The 20,968-nt window shown below is 43.1% G+C and overlaps 2 protein-coding genes and 1 pseudogene across 5 annotated transcripts; 1 reads left to right on the forward strand and 2 right to left on the reverse strand.

Moving 5' to 3' along the window:
- Positions 1 to 1,957: 1,957 nt before the first annotated feature.
- LOC111949415 (large ribosomal subunit protein mL44) lies at positions 1,958 to 4,784 on the reverse strand. Its single transcript, XM_023966552.2, has 4 exons — positions 4,505 to 4,784; positions 2,971 to 3,439; positions 2,661 to 2,839; positions 1,958 to 2,437 (listed from the first exon to the last, which is right to left on the reverse strand). The coding sequence occupies exons 1-4, from the start codon at positions 4,729 to 4,731 to the stop codon at positions 2,263 to 2,265; spliced, it is 1,050 nt and encodes a 349-aa protein (XP_023822320.1). The 5' UTR covers positions 4,732 to 4,784; the 3' UTR covers positions 1,958 to 2,262.
- Positions 4,785 to 5,216: 432 nt separating this feature from the next.
- On the reverse strand, positions 5,217 to 11,263 carry LOC111949416 (mitochondrial fission factor homolog B). Of its 4 annotated transcripts, XM_023966553.2 has the most exons (8): positions 11,066 to 11,263; positions 9,584 to 9,798; positions 9,217 to 9,389; positions 8,795 to 8,886; positions 7,889 to 8,053; positions 7,048 to 7,104; positions 6,214 to 6,304; positions 5,217 to 6,098 (listed from the first exon to the last, which is right to left on the reverse strand). In XM_023966553.2, exons 1-8 carry the CDS (start codon positions 11,086 to 11,088, stop codon positions 5,967 to 5,969), a joined length of 948 nt encoding a protein of 315 aa, XP_023822321.1. In that variant the 5' UTR covers positions 11,089 to 11,263; the 3' UTR covers positions 5,217 to 5,966. The 4 variants fall into 4 exon arrangements, with proteins under 4 accessions (XP_023822321.1, XP_023822323.1, XP_023822322.1 ...); XM_023966555.2 differs by lacking the exon at positions 7,889 to 8,053; XM_023966554.2 differs by lacking the exon at positions 7,048 to 7,104.
- Positions 11,264 to 13,219: 1,956 nt separating this feature from the next.
- The window catches only part of LOC111949760 (multiple epidermal growth factor-like domains protein 6), a 123,446-nt pseudogene continuing 115,697 nt past the window's right edge, over positions 13,220 to 20,968 (forward strand).

The raw sequence follows: 20,968 nt of genomic DNA on the forward strand, positions 1-20,968 counted from the left end.
GTAAATCTATTATTAGTCTATAATTAATTGGAACAAGTATGAGAGGAATATAATAGTTAGAATAGAACAGCTTTCCCAACTGGCGGCCCTCGTGCCGAATTTGGCACGGGGGGTGGTTTTATTTTGCTCCGTAAGTCTTCTGAGCAAAAAAAATAATCATTTACATTGTTGGACATAAAAGACTGTAAAAACAGGAAATCAGCTCCAAGTGATTTTAATTTAAGAAATCTGTTCCCAAGTATTCCCACGCATAATAGAGAGACACGTGATCATATACAAACGCAAGCAAGGTTTGAAGTGATTGTTTTAGTCAAACATTATATCTCTTTGGGCTTCTTGCGGTCAATTTGCAGTCTACAAATTATTTATAATTAGGTTCCAGCCCTCCGACCATCTGCTCAACAAAAGAATCAGCGGCTTAATCTAGTTGATTATCCCTGGAATAGAAGATGTCAGATATGTGTAGAAGATTTGTAGATGTCAGAGATGTGCAGAATATTTGTATGTCACCTACTGTACCTTAGGCGATMATGTGTTATAGATTTCAATGATCGTAAATTGCTTATTTATTAGTGGTGGAACACAATTTGAGAATGTGCTATTCTCACTGGTTTTCTTATCATTCAGAAAAAAAATTGCACATAATGTTGGGGTACATACAGTGTGATGGGCTACTGCATTGACAGTAAATGAAAAGGCTGTTGTGCTTGCATGCCCCATGTATGTGAGTGACTGTGCTTCACATTCATGGCTCCTACTGTGTAAAAACAAGTGCTGTTTCCTGGAACTCCTAGGGTGACTCGGTCCCACTGAGTAGCCTACATCTGAGAGAAGATCTGTTTTGACAACTTACCTTGGAGGACACTGGCTTAACATAGTTCAAGAGTACTGGGCCTGTACTCATAAAGCGTCTCACAATAGGTATGCTGATCTAGGATCAGGTTGCTCCTCTTATTCATTATGATTCAAAAGGCAAAACCTATCCTAGATTAGCACTCCTACATTGAGATGCTTTTTGAATATGGGTCAAGAAACATCAGTCTATCAATACAAATGTATCAGCGCAGAAGAAATAAGTGGAGAATGCAATGACAATTTTAAGACAAAATACAAAATGGACATGAATGAGAAGGAGGATGTAACCCTTTCTACCCTGCTCTGTGATCCTAGTGATTAAAATAGTAAGATGTAGGCCTATTAGGGCTGGCCTACACTTTCTGCCTGCAGACATTCTCCCCCTAAAGGCAAAATGACAGCTTCAATAAAGAATTGATGAGAAAGAATGCAGCTAGGCCCACAGGTTCTGCTGCCAATGCTGAGGGACCAGGGAGGGAGGATAGCACAGTTGGCATGAAGTGGACCAGATGGAGAGTGAAACAAGTGCATATTTCACACCCACATATAACATCACTCTTCAGCCATGCTAAGTTTTGCCTGCAATCACTACAGATAAAATACTTAATTTGAAACAAAGATGAATTACAGAATACAAATACTCTCTGTAAAAGTAATTTGATGTACAAGACAAATTACCCAGTTCAGTTCTATAGCAATTATCCAGTTGTTCCCATACTGTGCAAATAAATGCACAAAAGTGCATTTGCAAAGTGCTAAAACGTCTGTCTACACTTTTTAAAGTAAAATACYGCTTTAATAAACCAGGCCAGACACTCAAGCCGAGTTCTCACCCCAAGTTCTGCCGATTGGTTGCCGTGGCATTTGCGGAGGATAAAGGAGGGAGCCACATCTCTCACTATGGATGTCAGAGACATTGTCCTGGCAACCAATCACAGCAGGTGATCCTGACTAGCCAAAAATGACCAGCCAACTTAGTGTCTTATGAAATCAATCCAGACACTTTACACATGGCTAAACCATGTTTTTTATTTTTTAGAGCAGACTAATGTCATACATCAATAAATAACACCTAATAATAAGCAGACAAGGAGAAACCAAAGATGGTATGATAAACTTTCTTTGAAGAGACGTGCTCAGGGATACAGATTTATTATGGACATGAAACATTTCTTTTAGATCAATAATATATTACACAAATAAACACAATATTTTGCCCAAGGACAGTCCTCTAATTGCAAGGCTGAGGAAACCACATAGTTTGGAGGGTATTCCTATGTCTGTAGGTATGAGTCTGTCAGAGGTTGGTCCTGATAGGCTAAGGGAACCACTTGACTTTGACACTCTGGTGTGTCAAGAGCTGTCATCAACTGATGGAAGACATTGTAGTGCTTGGGGTGATGTCCTTTAGCTGCTGCTGAAGGATTGGAGGCCAGGAGCCCGAGGCTGCTCCGCTGCAGAGAAGTCACAGGGTCTCCGGTTCTCAGTGTAGCCATAGAGTTTCCTCAGGGCCACGCGTGCCGCCTCCTCCTCCGCAGCCAGAATGGTCTCCCCTGGAGCCTCGGCAAGGAGCTTCTTATCACTGAGGACACACACACACTCACTCCCTCAGTAACATGATCAACAAACAAATAAGTACCGGCAGAACACTACCACATACCTCACACATACTCCATAAGTAATGCAAAGAGTTTGTCCTGACCAGAAAAAACACTTTATGCCCTGGGACACAGCGTATTCCTGGTCAGGAAAATCGACTGGCTTTATCAGGAGGTGTACTGATGGGAGTGACCAGTGAGGCATACCTGTACAGCCCTACAAAGTAGAGTGGGAGCACAGTGCTGGCGCCGGCCGACCTGGTGAGGCGAGGCTCTGGGAGGGCCACGTTCCTCTTGGACAGCTCCTCCACCAGCAGCCCCATTGGGTTTACCACCGACCACATCTCAAACAGGTCTTTCCCTACCAGCTGAGTGACCAGGAAATCCTGAAAGGAGAGAAGAGGGCATGGGTGGTGTGATCATCTTCAGCTACAAACAAACAAACTAATGTAAATTTGAGATGATTAATTATGACTGTTGAGATGGGTGTGTGTTGAAAGTTGTAAGAATCTCTTACCCGAAGGAAAAGTCCTGCTCTCTCAGCTCCACTGCTCTCCTGGAGTGCTCCGATCACAGCGAGGAACGTACTGTGCAATATCTCGTCAGGGACCGGGAATTGAGCGCTCATAGTTAGGTCCTCGATGGCGAGGTTCCGCGCCACATGGCACACGACTGGATGACTGGTCAGGTGCGCGACAATGGCGACCACTCCCATGCTGGGCAGGCTAGGGAAGCTGGCCCTGCACCAGTCAGACAAGAAGCTCTTGGTGAACTCCAAGCCCTGTCTGTGTAGCTGAATGTTGTCCCCCAGGACCAGAGCAGCCATTTCAGAGTCCACACCGAGTGCCTGCCTCCTCTCTTGCTCTGACTGAATGTAACAGGGGTTCACGAAGGCTGTCTTCAGGAGCTCCGGGGAGAAACTTTCTTTAAGGCGGCTGCTGAATGCCTGGACTTCTGCATGGTAGTCCCAGTTAGGTTTTTGAGCACTAGGAGACAGAACATAAGGAAATTCATAACGATGATCACGGTGCATGCAATCAGTATGTAGCTAAGATACTGACAGGTGTATAAAATTGAGCACACAGCCATACAATCTCCATAGACAAACATTGGCAGTAAAATGGCTTTACTAAAGAGCTCAGAGACTTTCAACGTGGTACCGTCATAATATGCCACTTTTAAAAATTGCTGCCCTGCTAGAGCTGCCTCGGTCAAATGTAAGTGTTGTTATTGTGAAGTGGCAATGACTAGGAGCAACAACGGCTCAGCCGCAAAGTGGTAGGCCACACAAGCTCACAGAACGGGACCGGCGAGTGCTGAAGCGCGTAAAAATCATCTGTCCTCGGTTGCAACACTCACTACCGAGTTCCAAACTGCCTCTGGAAGCAAGCACAAGAACTGTTCGTCGGGAGCTTAATGAAATGGGTTTCCATGGCCGAGCAGCCGCACACAAGCCTAAGTTCACCATGCACAATGCAAAGCGTTGGTTGGAGTGGTGTAAAGTTCGCCGCCATTGGACTCTGGAGCAGTGGAAACGTGTTCCCTGGAGTGATAAATCACGCGGCACCTTTTATTTTTTAAACTTTATTTAACTAGGCAAGTCATATTAATGGACATGATTTTGGAATAACATGTTCGACGAGCAGGTGTCCATATACCTTTGTTCATGTAGTGTAGTCTGTTCTATATTGGCTAGCCAGCTAATTTCAGTATGCATTGTCAATTGCTCCAGATTCTATAGCCTATGTCCAATCGATTGTAAAATTGATCCTATTAAGATCATTTTTATTTAACCATTATTTAACTAGGCAAGTCAGTTAAGATCTCAAGAACAAATTCTTATTTACAATGACGGCCTACCATTAGGCCTCCTGCGGGGACGTATTGTATTGCATTAGATAACGAACAGGTGCACTGAATTTTACACAAAATGGTTGAATTCTGCATCCTATTTATGACAACTTTCTTATCAAGCTAACCATGAACACTAATGGCTTTGACCCCTATGATACCAAGATAACGTTACCTTACTAAGCTAGCATTTTACATACCGTGGCTTAGGTGGTGGAGGCCCTTCTATCTTCAACTTTCTTTCCATCAAAAGAGTATATGCTTTCATCCATCGCTTCTTCTCTCGGGTCTGTGTAAGGAGTACATTTCTACAAACATGTTGATAGTGAATTCCAAATGTTAGCACACCACGATTTACAATGTACCCAGACGCCATGACAGTTTTCTGATGGTGTGTGACTATGAAAACCTTCCGGAAAGCAACCATAAAGCGCCAAATTAGTTCCAGATTTAAAAAGATGAGAAGACGGTTCCAATTTTCTAGCATAGACGTGGTTCCATTTTACGTTGTAATAACAATATACTTAATACTAATTAACAATGTTAGGCAGGTAGTAATGACCTACATTTAGTTCAACTAGTAATATCATTACATGTAGCAGTAGCTTGGTGTTTAATAGGCTAATTTACTCATTCTGTTTACATCTGATCACAGGGTGATCTGTTCATGCAATTTTTAGTCTATGCCATTTCAGATTTAGATGTGATAATTTTTCATGAAGTAGTTTGGATGTAGTGAACTACTTTTTCTAAGTCACTTTAGTTAAGTTATATTTTTCTCAAGGGTAACTTTAGTGCAGTTTAACTTCTTTCAGTGTGAAGTAATTGGTCAACTATATTTTCAGAGTAGCTTCCCCAACACTGCTAATCAATACCGGTAACAACTAATATAACTAAACTCAAACATCCAAATTAGCTATTTTGTCATTTATTCCAATAAAATTGCATGACTCTCAGCATAATATGCTGGTTCATTACAACTGAAAATTACAACCAATTTGATAACATTGTGCTCCTGCCAGAAAGTTCTTGGTAAAAAAAAGTAGTAACTGAAGATAAAATATGAGGAGAAAAGCATATCATGCCTATGGCTTGGTGGATATGGGCCATACATAATGAATAAAATTGTGTAATTGCAACAGTGTGACTGTATATTTCCTTGCAGTACTATACATCAATTAAAACCATTAGTCAATTTTACATTAGGTATTATCTTACAATATAACAGCAGTACTTCACAATACATATATATATATATTTATATTTAAAATCTTTTCACATCATTCCAATTCCCAATAAATATTTAACCCATTTCGATGCGTCTCTACCGTGGCTTATGTTTTCCTTTTCTTTAGACCTCTTATCTGTTGGAAATACCTCAGGAGCAATGATAACAACTGAGTAACATGAAGAAGTATTTACAGCGGAGTCATTCTTTGATTCTTAAGCAAAAAATAATAATTATATAGCATTGTAAAAATGAATTACAAGTACATGTATACAATAAAATTAAAAGAAAACAAACATCCCATTGCCCAAGAGCAAGGCTGTCCAGCACTGTGGCTAAATGCAGAGAGTACATTTTTCGAACATTTGACACATAGAAGGGGAGGGCAGAGGCTTTGTTCTCCACTCTCTGGAAGTGGTTCTGAGGAAAGGATTCTAGCGGCGGAACCAAACCCAGCTGTTGATAAGCCAGAAGGCTACGGTGACTGAGTACATGATCATTTCACGTTTGGTCCTCTCCTTGTTCTCCTCTTCTATGAGCTGGAGCCTCCGGTTCAGCTTGATGATCTACAGGCACACCAATGAAAATCACATCAACACCACAAACCAATATAGCCAACACAAAAACAGCTAAATGATATACCTTCCGTAGAAGTACAGTCAAGACGTATTAGGAGCAGACCTGACGTCGAAGTGTTGCTGCATCTACGACAGCCATGTCATCAGGAGCCATGGAGACATCCAGAGTAGTGTCTAGAGTGGCCAGGTTAAGCCTTGGGTGAAGAGAAATAGACCAAACACATCCTGGTTAACCATTTCTATCATGGATCAGGCAAGATGATATTTCTGATCGTTGATCATAATATGACATTGAAGTTCTCAGCTTAATGATCAATGATTGACAATAGTTCAATGTATTTCTATTATAAATTAATTCACAATACATTGACAATAGTTCAATAGACCGGCATTACTCATTGCCCAACTATCTTTTCAACTAATATTGGAAACTTGAAACATTGACAGCAACGACACTCATCCTCGGACAATAACTATAACCTATATCAGGGGTATTCAACTCTTACCCTACAAGGTCCGGAGCCTGCTGGTTCTGTTCTACCTGATAATTATTTGTACACACCTGATGTTCCAGGTGTAAATCAGTTCCTGATTAGGGGGCACAATGGAAAAAAATGGCGTGGAACTGGCTTGCTGAAGAGGTAGCCTAGTGGTTAGAGGGTTGGGCCAGTAACCAAAAGGTTGCTAGATTGAATCTCCGAGCTAACAAGGTAAAAATCTGTTGTTCTGCCTCTGAACAAGGCAGTTAACCCACTGTTCCTCGGCCGTCATAGTAAATAAGAATTTGTTCTGAACTGACTTGCCTAGTTAAATAAAGGTTAAATAATAAATTTAAAAAAGGGTCCAGAGTTGAGTATGAGGGGCCTATATTATGAAAGGAAAGAGAGGAGGAAAAAGGAAGAAAGAGGAGTGAAGTCTAAGTGCCAGGTGGAGTTACCTGGATTCATGCAGGAGGTTAGAGGTCAAGGCAGACCCCCCTCGCAGCGACGGCTTGCTGAAGAGGGCAGAAACAGGGAAGGGAGAGAGGAAGCAATAGAAAGAGATGGAGGAGCACACCAAAGTACAGTCTCACACTTACAATCCCAAAGTCTCTTACATTCACTCTTGAACTTCATAGTTCCAAGGTCTCATGACTTCGATCATGCAGTGTAAAACAGACCTCCGTAAGACTGCCAATATATTAATCTCCAAAACACTAACTTCTCCTCAGAGTAGACAATAGACGTCACTATGTAGGTTGGCTGTTGACAATGCTTGATAATGGCCTTACAACACATGGATAGAGCAAGAAGAGGACTAATTTAAAACTGACTGTTTTCAATGAAAATATGACTGAGTTCTACACACTACTCTCCTGTCAACCAATTCAGTCAAGCACTGAGTGAGGCCACAGCTCGATAACAGCACATCAAGCAAAGTCAATCTTGATTTGCAATGATAAATATACATCATGACATATTAATAGTGTTACTGAATGTTAGAAATTACCAGGTGTTTCCTACCCATTGCCCCAAAATAAATGATCAAAATATGGTCAAGACAAATCATTTTGTTCATCGAGCAAATATCCAAATTCAATTATGATACATTTTTTTAAATTGTCCAAACAACCGAGATTTGATGACCCTGTCCACACGAAAGAGACAACAGCAGGGACTTCATTGCCTCAGAGAATTAATACAATTGTACTGTATTGAATTTCGGGGTTAATCTCTGCACGGTGAGCAGAGTGGGAGAGGTCAGCCTAGAGATGACCTTAAGAGGGGTCATGGGATCACCTGCGGTGGTTCTCGTCCAGAACCTCCAAGACCTGCTGGTAGGCCCGGCGCGTGGTGGACTGGATGAAAGAGAGAACGCCACTAGCGCTGTACAGGTTCTGTTCGTCCTCGGCCATGGCAAGAGGGGGGAAGGCGCGGAGAGGGGCTGGGGGGAACGGGGTCACACTGCCCCCACCAACATGAGTGGCCAAGCCAGAGAAAACAGAGCAGAGAGAGAGCGAGAGAGAGTGAATAAGAGGGAGGGGAGAAAGCCCATCTGCACTTTACTCACTGAGCAGAGATAACAGCCACCAAAGAGTGACAGAGATGGTACTGATGGGGTGATGCCAAACAGATCATACTAGTGCACCACTGAACTATACCTAACCCTCTACCAGGAAGGGAGTTGCGGACACAAAAGCATGGAAAGGTCCTAATTAAAGGTCCCAATGAATCATCCCCCACAAAGATGCTCTGAACAAAAGAGGATCCCCAAGGACTTTATATAGTGAAATAAGCTTTGAACAAATTAAATGGCTCTATGCCAAGTTTACTGTAAGGTGCCTCTCCCTGGTACAGTATAATATATTAATATGTTAATAGTGAAGAGAATTAAGAGCAAGTTTAAGTACCATGCTCAGGACAGGAGGAAACTACACTATCTTCACAATTACACAGCATTGCAACAGCACCGGGTGCAGACCCAAAGACAACTACCAACCAAACAGGCTACAGAGTGAGCAACAACACCATTGAGATACAGACACCCAACTACAGCCAAGTCTTTATCACAACAAACAGAGAGTGAGAGATGGAAAAACAGGTCGGCAGACAGGGGAAAACCACTGGACAGATGGGAGGAAAAGGACAGGCTTCCAGAAGAGGAGGGGTGTGGTGGTGGTGGACCACAGTTGATAGGCTACTTACATTGAATCGTTTCTGGCAATCTGGCCATTGTGACGGACAGTGGTGTTCTCGCTGGCTGAACGTTCCCGCCGCAACCGCCCTTGCGAACGCACCTATGAGAAGGGGAGAACAGTTAAATAATAATATCTTCTTCCTGTAAAATACTGACTTTGCCTTCACATTCAAATAAACTCCACATTCAGTGTAGAGGAGGTGGTTCTGTGAACTAAGATCACAAGACAAATGGCCATGCCAGAGATCTGAACATTTGTGTAAGCTCAAATAACTAATGTCTAGGCTTTAGCTCAAAGGGCTAGCACAGCCTTGAGTTGCTTGGTTGACCAGGGTTTGATACCGCTTGTTCACACATGCCTGCCCTGGTCCATCACATCAACCCATCAGTACTTTCTCTGTTCATCTCTAGACTCTCCAGCCTCCACTACCTCCTCACTGGGCTGGGCTGGGGCTGCACTGCGCTCCATTTCCATGAAGTCCAGCGGCCGCTCGTTGAGGGTGAGGACCCGAGGAGGGGTCTTCAGGGACAGGRTCTCTAGCGGGGTGGACTGGATCAAGTCCAGGTCTCTGGGCCTGGGGAACTGAGAGTCCTCACTGTCTCCTGAGAAGAGCAGTCAGAAGGGGTGTCACATAAGGGCCAATACAGGGTTATGTTTAGTAAGACTTGAAACCTAAAACAGTTTGCAATGGAAAATGAAACTCGTGTCTGGGAGAACATCATCGATTTTGAGCCTAATGAACATGGCCCACGAGTATCAACACTACAGAGACCCTGTGGAGGACCAACGTGGCTACCTGACATTACGATCCTCTCTGGGACCTGCATCATGATGTTGTGCAGGTCATGTGAGCCTGCCTCGGGGTTGTCATGACCGTAGGGGCCAATTTTGAGCATCTCTGGAATCCTCATGCGCTGGCTGATGCCCTCTGTGTACTCCAGCTCGTAGTGGATGCGGTTCATCTCCGCCATCTCTGCAGTGGGAGAGGGGAATGCTGCTCCGTTCATTCGGCTGGAAAATATACAAAAAGCGTCATTACATTTACATTTAAGTCATTTAGCAGACGCTCTTATCCAGAGCGACTTACAAATTGGTGCATTCACCTTATGATATCCAGTGGAACAACCACTTTACAATAGTGCATCTAACTCTTTTAAGGGGGAGGGGGGGGTTAGAAGGATTACTTTATCCTATCCTAGGTATTCCTTAAAGAGGTGGGGTTTCAGGTGTCTCCGGAAGGTGGTGATTGACTCCGCTGACCTGGCGTCGTGAGGGAGTTTGTTCCACCATTGGGGTGCCAGAGCAGCGAACAGTTTTGACTGGGCTGAGCGGGAACTGTACTTCCTCAGAGGTAGGGAGGCGAGCAGGCCAGAGGTGGATGACCAGTGCCCTTGTTTGGGTGTAGGGCCTGATCAGAGCCTGAAGGTACGGAGGTGCCGTTCCCCTCACAGCTCCGTAGGCAAGCACCATGGTCTTGTAGCGGATGCGAGCTTCAACTGGAAGCCAGTGGAGAGAGCGGAGGAGCGGGGTGACGTGAGAGAACTTGGGAAGGTTGAACACCAGACGGGCTGCGGCGTTCTGGATGAGTTGTAGGGGTTTAATAGCACAGGCAGGGCTCATTCACTTTCAATATCAGCAAACCCAACTAACTAGTTACACAACATAGTTTGGGATTCCCCTTCACAACAATAATACAATGACAAGCAAGTTTTACTTTATGTYTTAAGAGAAGAGGTCCTAAAATAACATGTTTGTCCATGTAGCCACATATAGGCTTATTTTTAACTAACTGTACCCCAGGAAACCTTGATGGTGTTGGTCTTCGTCGTTGGATTAAAATATAACGAATGTTCGCGATGCTATCATGTGATAAGGACAAAAGGAGCATCTGAATCAATGGCCTGAATGTATCTCCACTCTCCAAATGAGGACCACTTACTAATAGCTAGTATTTTCACCACTGAAACCAAAATAGACCTTGGATGGCTGGAATATCAGCAAAAAATYGCTGTCTAGGTATCAAGCTGGCTAGCTAGCTAAGTTAGCTATCTAGATATGTTGGTGCGCTTAGTGTCTGTAATGTTTACCCATATAAAGCCCCATAAATGCAATTCCAAATAGTATTTAGCGAGTAGCAAGCTAACTACTGACTGCGGCCTGACCAGATACTTTGAAATGTCGGTATGACAGACAGTTATCTAGCACGTCACTAGCACGCTAGCTAGCTTTTTGAAACGCAATTTCTAGCTGTTAGTGGTAGCTACCTAGCTGGCCTTACCCTTTGGTTTGTTCTTCTCCCATCAATTAAATATACGTGCAAAAATGGATATGGTCCAGCTGAAGATTCAAGGGTGCATTACAAATGGTGTAGCATCCTTATATGTTGATTCCAGGAGGCTGAAAGGGACAACAATGTACACTGCAGCCCTGAACGAATGTAATGGATGGGGACCCAAACAGGAAGTTGTTTTACGTCACATGAAAATGATTGTTCTTGGTACAGTAAAAGACCTGTTATAATATCTGTTGTAATGATTTCTGCAGTGTTGGAAAAAGTACCGAATTGTCATATTTGAGTAAAAGTAAAGATACACTACATTGCCAAAAGTATGTGGACGCATGCTCATTGAACATCTCATTTCAAAATAATGGGCATTAATATGGAGTTGGTCCCCCCTTTGGTGCTATAACAGCCTCCACTCTTCTGGGAAGGCTTTCCACTAGATGTTGGAATATTGCTGCAGGGACTTGCTTCCATTCAGCCACAAGAGCATTAGTGAGGTTGGGCATTGATGTTGGGCTATTAGGCCTGGCTTGCAGTCGYKGTTCCCATTCATCCCAAAGGTGTTCCATGGGGTTGAGGTCAGGTCTCTGTGCAGGCCAGTCAATTTCTTCCATACCGATCTGTATGGACCTCGCTTTGTGCATGGGGCATTGTCATGCTGAAACAGGAAAGGGCTTTCCCCAAACTGTTGTCARAAAGCTGGAAGCCCAGAATCATCTACAATGTCATTTTATGCTGTAGAATTAAGATTTCCCTTCTTTGGAACTAATGGGCCTAGCCCGAACCATGAAAAACAGCCCCAAACCATTATTCCTGCTCCACCTAACTTTAACAGTTGGCACTATGCATTGGGGCAGGTAGCGTTCTCCTGGCATCTGCCAAACCCAGATCGTCTGTCGGACTGCCAGATGGTGAAGCGTGATTCATCACTCAGAGAACCTGTTTCCACTGTTTCAGAGTCCAATGGCAACGAGCTTTACACCACTCCAGCAGACGCTTGGTATTGAACATTGTGATCGTAGGCTTGTGTGCAGCTGCTCAGCCATGGAAACCCATTTCATGAAGCCCCCGACAAACAGTTCTTGTGCTGACGTTGCTTCCAGAGGAAAGACGATTTGTACGCGCTTTGCGCTTCAGCACTCGGTGGTCCTGTTCTGTGAGCTTATGTGGCCTACCACTTTACAGACTGAGCTGTTGTTGCTCCTAGACYTTTCCACTTCACAATAACAGCACTTACAGTTGAAAGTCACTGAGCTCTTCAGTACAGGCCATTCTACTGCTAAGGTTTGTCTATGGAGATTGCATGGCTGTTTGATTTTATGCACCTGTCAGCAACGGGTGTGGCTGAAATAGCCGAATCCACTAATTTGAAGGGAGTCCACATGCTTTTGGCCATGTAGTGTACCTTAATAATAGAAAGTCAAAGTCTAAAAGTCTATGGTTTTGCTTGAAGTATCAAAAGTAAATYTAATTGCTAAAATATACTAAAGTATCGAAATTAAAAGTATAAATTATTTCTAATTCCTTATATTAAGCAAACCAGACGGCACCAAATTCTTGCTTTTTAAATTTACGGATAGCCAGGGGCACACTCGAACATTCAGACATAATTTACAAACGAAGCATGTGTGTTTAGAGACTCTGCCAGATGAGAGTCAGTAGGGATGACCGTGGATGTTGTCATGTGCATGAATTTGAGTATTTTCCTGTCCTGCTAAGCATTCAAAATGTTTTTGGTGTCTGGGGAAATGTATGGAGTAAAAAGTACATTATTTTCTTTAGGAATGTAGTGAAGTAAAAATAAATGTTGTCTCACATAGTAGGTACCTATTAACCATAGGTCAAAACATATTTGAGCTACTTTCTTTATTGTTTGATCATAAGAATGAATCGATTTTCCTAAAATGTCGCCTGGTGTATTATTAACTGATCCAAATGATTAAGCCTACTTATTCAGCAGTTGTATAACCATTTTTTGAAGGTTGGAGCAAAAACATGTGCAGAGATTGAGAGGGAGATCCAGAGAGTTAAAGAGAGTGTGGATGCAGAGATTATAGAAGACACTGTGAAAACGCTCTACAAACTGCTGGAGAAGATCCATAAGGAGGGAGGAGGAAATAAAGGAGAATGTGTTGGAGAAGGTAGGGAATGGAGAATGCAAAGGAGGAAATGAAGAAGAAGAAGGAGGGGGTAGAGCGGAAGGAGAAGGTGGCAAGGCAGAGACAGGTGGTGGAGAAGGAGAATCAGAGGATGGAGAAGAAGTCGGAGTAGGTAGAGCTGAAAGACAAGGGGCTGGATAGGTAGAAAGAGAAACTTGAGAAGAAGAGCAAGAAACTGGAAATATTGTTGAAAGTTGGAAAGTTGGAGTTGGAAAAGGAGAAAGAGAAGTTAGATAGGATGAATAAGACAGTGGAAAGGTTGAAAGTGGATGTGAATAAGAGAAGGTATAATATTACAGGAACAGGAGAGAGGATGTAAAAAGACAAAGAATGAGATGTTAATCTTATTCTTCCTCTACAAAATAAAAGTAGATGTCGAAGAGAAGGCAGAGGAGATGCAGAAAGTGAAAGTGGAGTGGAAGTGATTGAAGGAGAAGATGAAAGAGAGAAAGAGGGAGAAAAAGAGAGAGAAAGAAGTGGAGAGAGAGGGAGAAGTTTGAGAAGGGAAAGAGCAGGATGGAGAGAGAAACACACACACACAGCCATTAATGTACCACTCTGCACTCAGTACTGTGAGCCTTTGAACACATTTGAATTAACATATGAGAGAACGGCAAATTTGCGTTGTAGGTCAGTCTCCTGTAATACATAGCTATTAATAAATTCACGACAACAACACTGGAGGTCGCTGTTTCTAACTCAACGAGTTCTAATACAAACGTCAATAAACTCCAACAAACCCCTATAAAATAGGCCTACAGGTTCCAGAGAAAAAAACAATAAAGCAGGAAGGTGTCAAAAAGTCTTAGGGTTGGTACACTTTTTTGATCTCGTAAAAAAAGGCCGTGAATGGATCAATAATCAAACCAGTCAAAAGGCTACACTTTTCATAGATCAAAATACACAGTTGAAAAGCTCTAGGTAGCGTAGAGCTAAGTAGAGATCGATCTCATTAGTAATGATAGGGACCCTCTAGTGGTCGTGGGTGGTACTCCGGCACTCTTGTGAATGGAGCCCATACGGTGAAGGGGGATGCAAACTGAGGGACAACAAGACCCTCTCAAGCTCTCTAGATACCGTACAATCTTGTGGCTGGAGACGAAGCATTGTAGTCTTGTTTCGAAGCGTTTTCAGTCGGAGACAGGATACACATAATTATTTGACGGGACTATAGGAGATATTTACTTTTCACCACATCATTGTGGTCTTCTCTGTGTGAATTAATAATGTTCTTGGACATTTTAATTTGGTGTATGATAGCACTGGACACCACGCGCATCGCATCATCTCTGGAGTTACAACCTGACATGTGAGTGACTTTAGAGTTGCACGACTATTTTATGTTGAATCATCTAAAACATGAGCACACTATAGCCTTCATGTGACACTTGAACATTTGAGTCTGTAAATAGAGTCTGCAAATAGTCAAATGAATAAAGGCTTCGTTTGGTATTTGCGGCTCTTCAATGGAAATGTGTTATTGCAGCATGTTTCAATAGGCCGGCCTACTTTTGGTTAAAGGGATCAACCACAACCTCTAATCATGGTTATGAGGCTTTGTTGTCACTGTTTTCTACTGTTGGATACTAACGTTATATCTGTATCATTTACTCTTTATTTTTTTGACTGCACAACAGTCAACTGGATGCATTTGTCCTCTAGGCGTCGCTCTTTGTGCACCTCACGTAAAATAAACCATATCATACTTTACCCTGCAAACATGACCACTATTATACTGAGGATGTAAAGGAATGTGCATTTCTCAAGAGACTTCCCGAAAAGAATGAGCGTGTGCAGGACGCGCATGTAGGAGTGTTTTTTCATGTTGGAGCCTTATACTTCTCTCAGCTAATTAACCTAGCCTGCTGTCTATTGAACCCAGATGGTGTGTTCAGATGCAGAAATACACCTTTGGACAAAAGTGTGTTATAAATCCCTGTTCTAACAACATTTTGATATATTTATGACGGTATGTAGATATTCAGATATTCAGCTGCTTAGCATTTTCATTGGCGGACAGCCAGACATGCACCAAGTAATGCACGGCACGGCACTTACGCACACACAAAATAAACAACCCCCACCAAAACCCCAAAAAAACCAAATAACCCAATCACCCCCCCCCACATCACAACACACACACACACACACCACACACACACACACACACACACCACACACTACACAACCACACACACACACACACACACACACACACACACACACACACACACACACACACACACACACACCACACACACACTACACACACACACACAACTTACACACACACACACACACACACACACACACACACACACACACACACACACACCACACACACACACACACACACACACACCACACACACCAACACATACATACAAGCACACACACATTCTGACATGTTTTTCTCTTATGAGATTGTAAACTGGTATTGCCTTGCAGGGTTTCATTGGTTGTTTATTGGGTATCTGGAACACTGTCCAAGTCTAGCAGAGTACTTGAGAACATGAGTCTAGGGAATTCTAAAGGAGAACAGACCAAAACCCAGACTACAGATGCAGATAGAATGATTTTACTTTACATTATGGAGCCACAGCAGGTAACGCACAAGCTGTATAGTGTGCCTTGAGCTAAACAATGAGATACTCCTAACAATGGCCAATTGTCATTGCTGAACTCTATCCAATTGCTAATTTCCCAGGTCTATCTGGTGCTGTGAATAGACATAAGATAGCACATCTAGGTAATGTATGTTACTGTGTCTGTTGGAATGTGTGCATCTGCTTCCTCTTGGATTGTGTCAGTGTTTCCCCTGTGTCGGCGTGCTCCCTGGTGACACACACACACACCTCATCTGGGGGGAACACGCTGGGCACCTGTCAAGACGCTGGAGGGTCTGGTGCTGCTGGGTGGTTCGTGATGAGGGTCAGCAACTCTGGTGTGTCAGAAGGGGGAGAGTAACAACTCTCTCTCCTGAGCCTCAACCCTGACCCTCTCCTGTCCTGTGTCTCACTAATCACTTGAAGGATATCTAAACCGCTCATCTCCATTTTTACTCCGTTGTAAATCAATGATTAAATTGATGACAACAACATGGTATATACCAATGTAGCCCTCGTACCCAGAGTAATTATAGTGTTACTACACAGGTATACAAGCTACTTAATGTCAAGTGTTACAGACTGAAKCATCCTCTCTGTGTCTCTGCAGGCCTAATGTGTGTGCGGAGCAGGAGTTGTCCATGCTGGGTGCACGCCAGCCTTGTGTCCAGGCCTTCACTCGGATGGTCAAGGTCTGGAAGCAAGGCTGCACTGGCCACCGCTGGTGTGTTGGCTACGAAAGGAGGTGAGTGGCACGTCTTCTCCAATACCCTGTTGTTGTTGTTGTTGGATAGTTGTACTGAGTCTCTCCTATCATAACTGGGCTCATACAGATGTAGGATCTTAATTTGAMCCAGTTTCATACAGCAGGAAAATAGTCCTGCAGCAACAGGACATTTGAATTGTTATGTGGATTATAAATAATGGAAAAAAATGTAGGGTTTGAGGGAAAATCAAGTCTGACATTTCAAAGTGGAAATTACAAACTTCAGAAGCACTACAGATACACTACAAGTTTAACATTTCCTGCATTGCAGGAAAGTTCTCCTCCAGCAGGGTGATCAAATTAAGATCCTTCACCTGTATGTCATTTCCTTTCTGCAGAACAGGCTACTATACAGCCTACAGGCAGGTGTACAGTATGGATGTGCACAGGGTGTACAGGTGCTGCCCTGGGTGGACACAGAGGGGCAAGGAGAGGGGCTGTTTGCACCGTGAGTTCAAAGAGAAACACTGAATATTATTTTCATATTAACACATGTACCTATGAAATAATGTAGCGCTATCGATACATATGAAATGAATTGATCATGTGTTGTCATGCCCTTGATGTGTCTGAGCATTTGCAGGTGCTACTGAAATGACTGATGTGTGTTGTGTTCTACAGGGGTGTGTGCTGCTACTACCTGCTTCAATGGGGGCAGGTGTGATGAGGGAGGTGACAAGATCTGTCAGTGTCCTGTAGGCTTCCAAGGAACACGCTGCCAGTATGGTGAGTGAGTCATCATGGAGTCAGAGAAAGAGAACATGTTGTAGACACCTTGCCATGGTTGGGGGGGGGTGGGGGGAGGCGGAGTGAGAGAATTGTAAAGAGAGAGAGAGACAGAGAGAGAGGGAGAGAGAGAGAGGGAATGAGAGAGAGAGTGAGAAAGAGGGAATGAGAGACCAGAGAGAAACACAGATGCCTTTTCTCGACTAAACACTTCAACAATATTGTAAAGGTCAACGTTTTTTAACCTTCAGTGTCCACCCTGTACCTACTAGCCACCCCTTTGCGTTGTATTCCAGAGACTGACCTACATGTATATCCTTAAAGGAGAGCATACTGTTAATGTCCTAATGGACACAGTGCAGACCTTGTGCTTTCACTTTGAACAACATCAATTTGCCTTTCCTGTGGCTGCGATCGGCAGTGGCCGCTCGATGGAGGTTGCTGGGTGGCAGAAGTGCACTCTGGGAGGAAAGGGGTCCTTTGAAGGCTGGTGCCCCAGGCGCTAGGGGGCTAACTTAACCCTGCCTCGGTCCTCTGTCCTCCAGTCTGCAAGCTGGATCCTAGCCACCGTGCTTCTACACGTGCATTGCTTGCTGTTTGGGGTTTTAGGCTGGGTTTCTGTACAGTACTTTGTGACATCAGCTGATGTAGGAAGGGCTTTATAAATACATTTGATTGGTTGATTGATTGATAATGAGGGCATGTGCAGTTTGAGGTTCTCACAGATGGAGCAGACACTYCCTGTCTGGACACCAGGGCCCGTATCCACATAAAGTCTTCCCATAGAGTAGGAGTGCTGAAATAGGATCTTTGACCTTTTAGATCATAATGAATAAGATTATATGGACAGGTGGGAACCTGATCCTAACCATGTCTACCAGGGCTCTCTTTGTTGCTCTTCCTCCCGGCTGTGACATTTCACAGGACACATCAGTGTTTGTTTCTGGTGTCTGTCCCGCTCGTTTGTTTGGAAAGAGCTGCTGTTGTTCAGGGAAGGTGAACAACAGAGGACACACACAATAATCAGGTGACGGGGAAGGGGACACAGATAAGCCTGACTCTTTCCCGTCAAGGTTTTAGCATCCTGTGATTCGTTCCTCTGTGAACACAGCAGCTTTGACCTCTTATTCCTCCTTCCTCCCTTAACATCTTTCCTTCCCCACCTCTCAGAGTAGATTTATCCTCTTTCCTCTCCAGAAGGATTAAAAAAGAGCAGCAGCTCAGGCCAAGCCAGTTTCTCACTAGAGGGACACTGTTTCTCTGTGTGGAGTCAAATGCAATTAAAAAGGATTCGATTTAGAGTTGTGTAATTATGTGTAATTTTTATTCAAGAATATTCTTAAGTGATAATGTCAGAAAGCCGGTGTTTGGAGGATATATTGGCACAGTGTTGTAAGGCCAGACGAGTGAAAAAATTACACTAATTACACAACTTCTAAACTTAATCCTTTGACCTTTTATGATTTGACTCCATACAGAGTACAGTGTCCCTCTCAGTGAGAAGGCTGAACATGGCTGCTTGGCCTGAGCTCGCTGCCTCCTTTAATCCTTCTGCTGGAGAGGTATCACTTATCCTTCTGGCTGAGAGGCTTATCACTTTAATCCTGCTGGTGAGAGGTTATCACTTTAATCCTTCTGCTGGACGAGTATCACTTTAATCTTCTGCTGAGAGGACATTATCACTTTAATCCTTCTGGCTGGAGAGGAGTTATCACTTTAATCCTCTGGCTGGAGAGGACGTTATCCCTTTATCCTTCTGGCTGGAGAGACATATCACTTTATCCTTCTGGCTCGAGAGACGTTATCACTTGAATCCGGTGGAGAGGTTATCACTTTAATCCTTCTGGCTGTAGAGACATTATCACTTTAATCCTTCTGGCTGGAGAGGAACGTTATATCACTTTAATCCTTCTGGCTGGAGAGGTTCATCACTTTAATCCTTCTGGCTGGAGGACTTTATCACTTTAATCCTTCTGGCTGGAGAGGACTTATCACTTTAATCCTTCTGGCTGGAGAGGACATTATCACTTTAATCCTTCTGGCTGGAGAGACGTTATCACTTTAAATCCTTCTGGCTGGATGAGAATTATCACTTTAATTCTTCTGGCTCGGATATTATCACTTTAAACAACGGCTTACGAAACTGTACTTCTGTTACCAACATATTCAAATAAAATTGGACCTTTTTTTAAATTATTTTTTAAAAAATATTTTTTTTAACATTTTTAACATTTACTTGCACCTAATTTCAGAACCTTGTGTTCATTTTCAAAACTCTAGACAAACTCAAACGGTCATCACTGACTTCATATTCTTAAAGAAACCTGGCACTTGCAGATTCATGGTTCAATAAACTTAATTTACCATTGAAAAAAACCATCAGGACTTAATTTATTATCACCCACATCACAACAATACCGATAGTTTCACTGTGTGTTGTTCATCATTAATATTTTTTTTTTCATTAGGTGCTACACATAAATACATCACTGCTAAAAGGGGCTAGTTTCAGACACAGTGGAATCATGTACAAAATCTGACATTTTTGATGAACAACCAATAAATCAACAACATATTTCTTTAAATCCAATAACAGAAAAAAACTTCAGTAAAACGTAAACTGCAGTGTTCCTCACCTGGCTTACTGTAAAAAGCAAAACAAAGGATTGATTACTGTACTTCTATATTTCCATCAACCCTGTCTTGTGGATTTGGCCACAGGTTCTCATCCACATCACAATGGATGTTTTCATTAGCCAAACATCTTGGGAAGAATATTCGGGCATGGCGAATCCAGGCCTGACACTGGTCTGTTGTGATGTCATTGCATTCCTTAAACGGGTTAAGGAAAAGAGAGTATGGGGGTAAGTACATGGTGGGAAATTGTGGATGGGCCTGAAACCATGCTTGCACCATTTGAGCATGGTGGAACCTGACATCATCCCACACAATGACATAGGTGACGCCATCAGCTCTACAGACTTGATTTAGCTCATCAACGAAGGTTACAAGGAGAGCTGCATTATATGATCCAATACGAGGTCTGCGTCCCACCACACCATCTTCCGATATAGCCGCACACATGGTGAGGTTGGCCCCGTGTTATCCAGGTACTTGGATGGTTGCCCGCTGGCCAATGAAATTCTGACCTCTCCTCCTTGTCTTGGCCAGGTTGAAGCKTGCCTCATCCAAAAGAGGAATTTGTGATGGTTTTCGTCAGCATTCATCTCCATCACCCTCTAAAAATACATTTTGGAAAGACAATGACTGATTACAATGATGTAGAATTTTTGGCATCAAGAAACTGAACTTACCTGAACTTACCTGAACTTACTCTGTCTGCATTTCTTTCAAAAGGCACACGGTATAGCTGTTTTAGAGACACCTGGTGCCTTTTCAGCATGAGTACAATAGTCGGCAAACTTATGGCTTTCACATTGTTGAACATGTCGTCATTGTCCAAGATGTGCTGCCGAATTTCTGTTAGGTGAATATGGCCCGAACCAAATTGACCACAGCCCGCTCTTGTTGATCAGTCAGAATTTTGACTCTGTCTCCCCTATTTGGCCTAGTCTCAATTCTGCAGGGAAAATTATAGTAAGAACACATTTAGTCACATCACCTACTCTGTGGTAGACAT

This window comes from Salvelinus sp. IW2-2015, linkage group LG22, assembly GCF_002910315.2.
Source record: "Salvelinus sp. IW2-2015 linkage group LG22, ASM291031v2, whole genome shotgun sequence".
NCBI lineage: Eukaryota > Metazoa > Chordata > Actinopteri > Salmoniformes > Salmonidae > Salvelinus > Salvelinus sp. IW2-2015.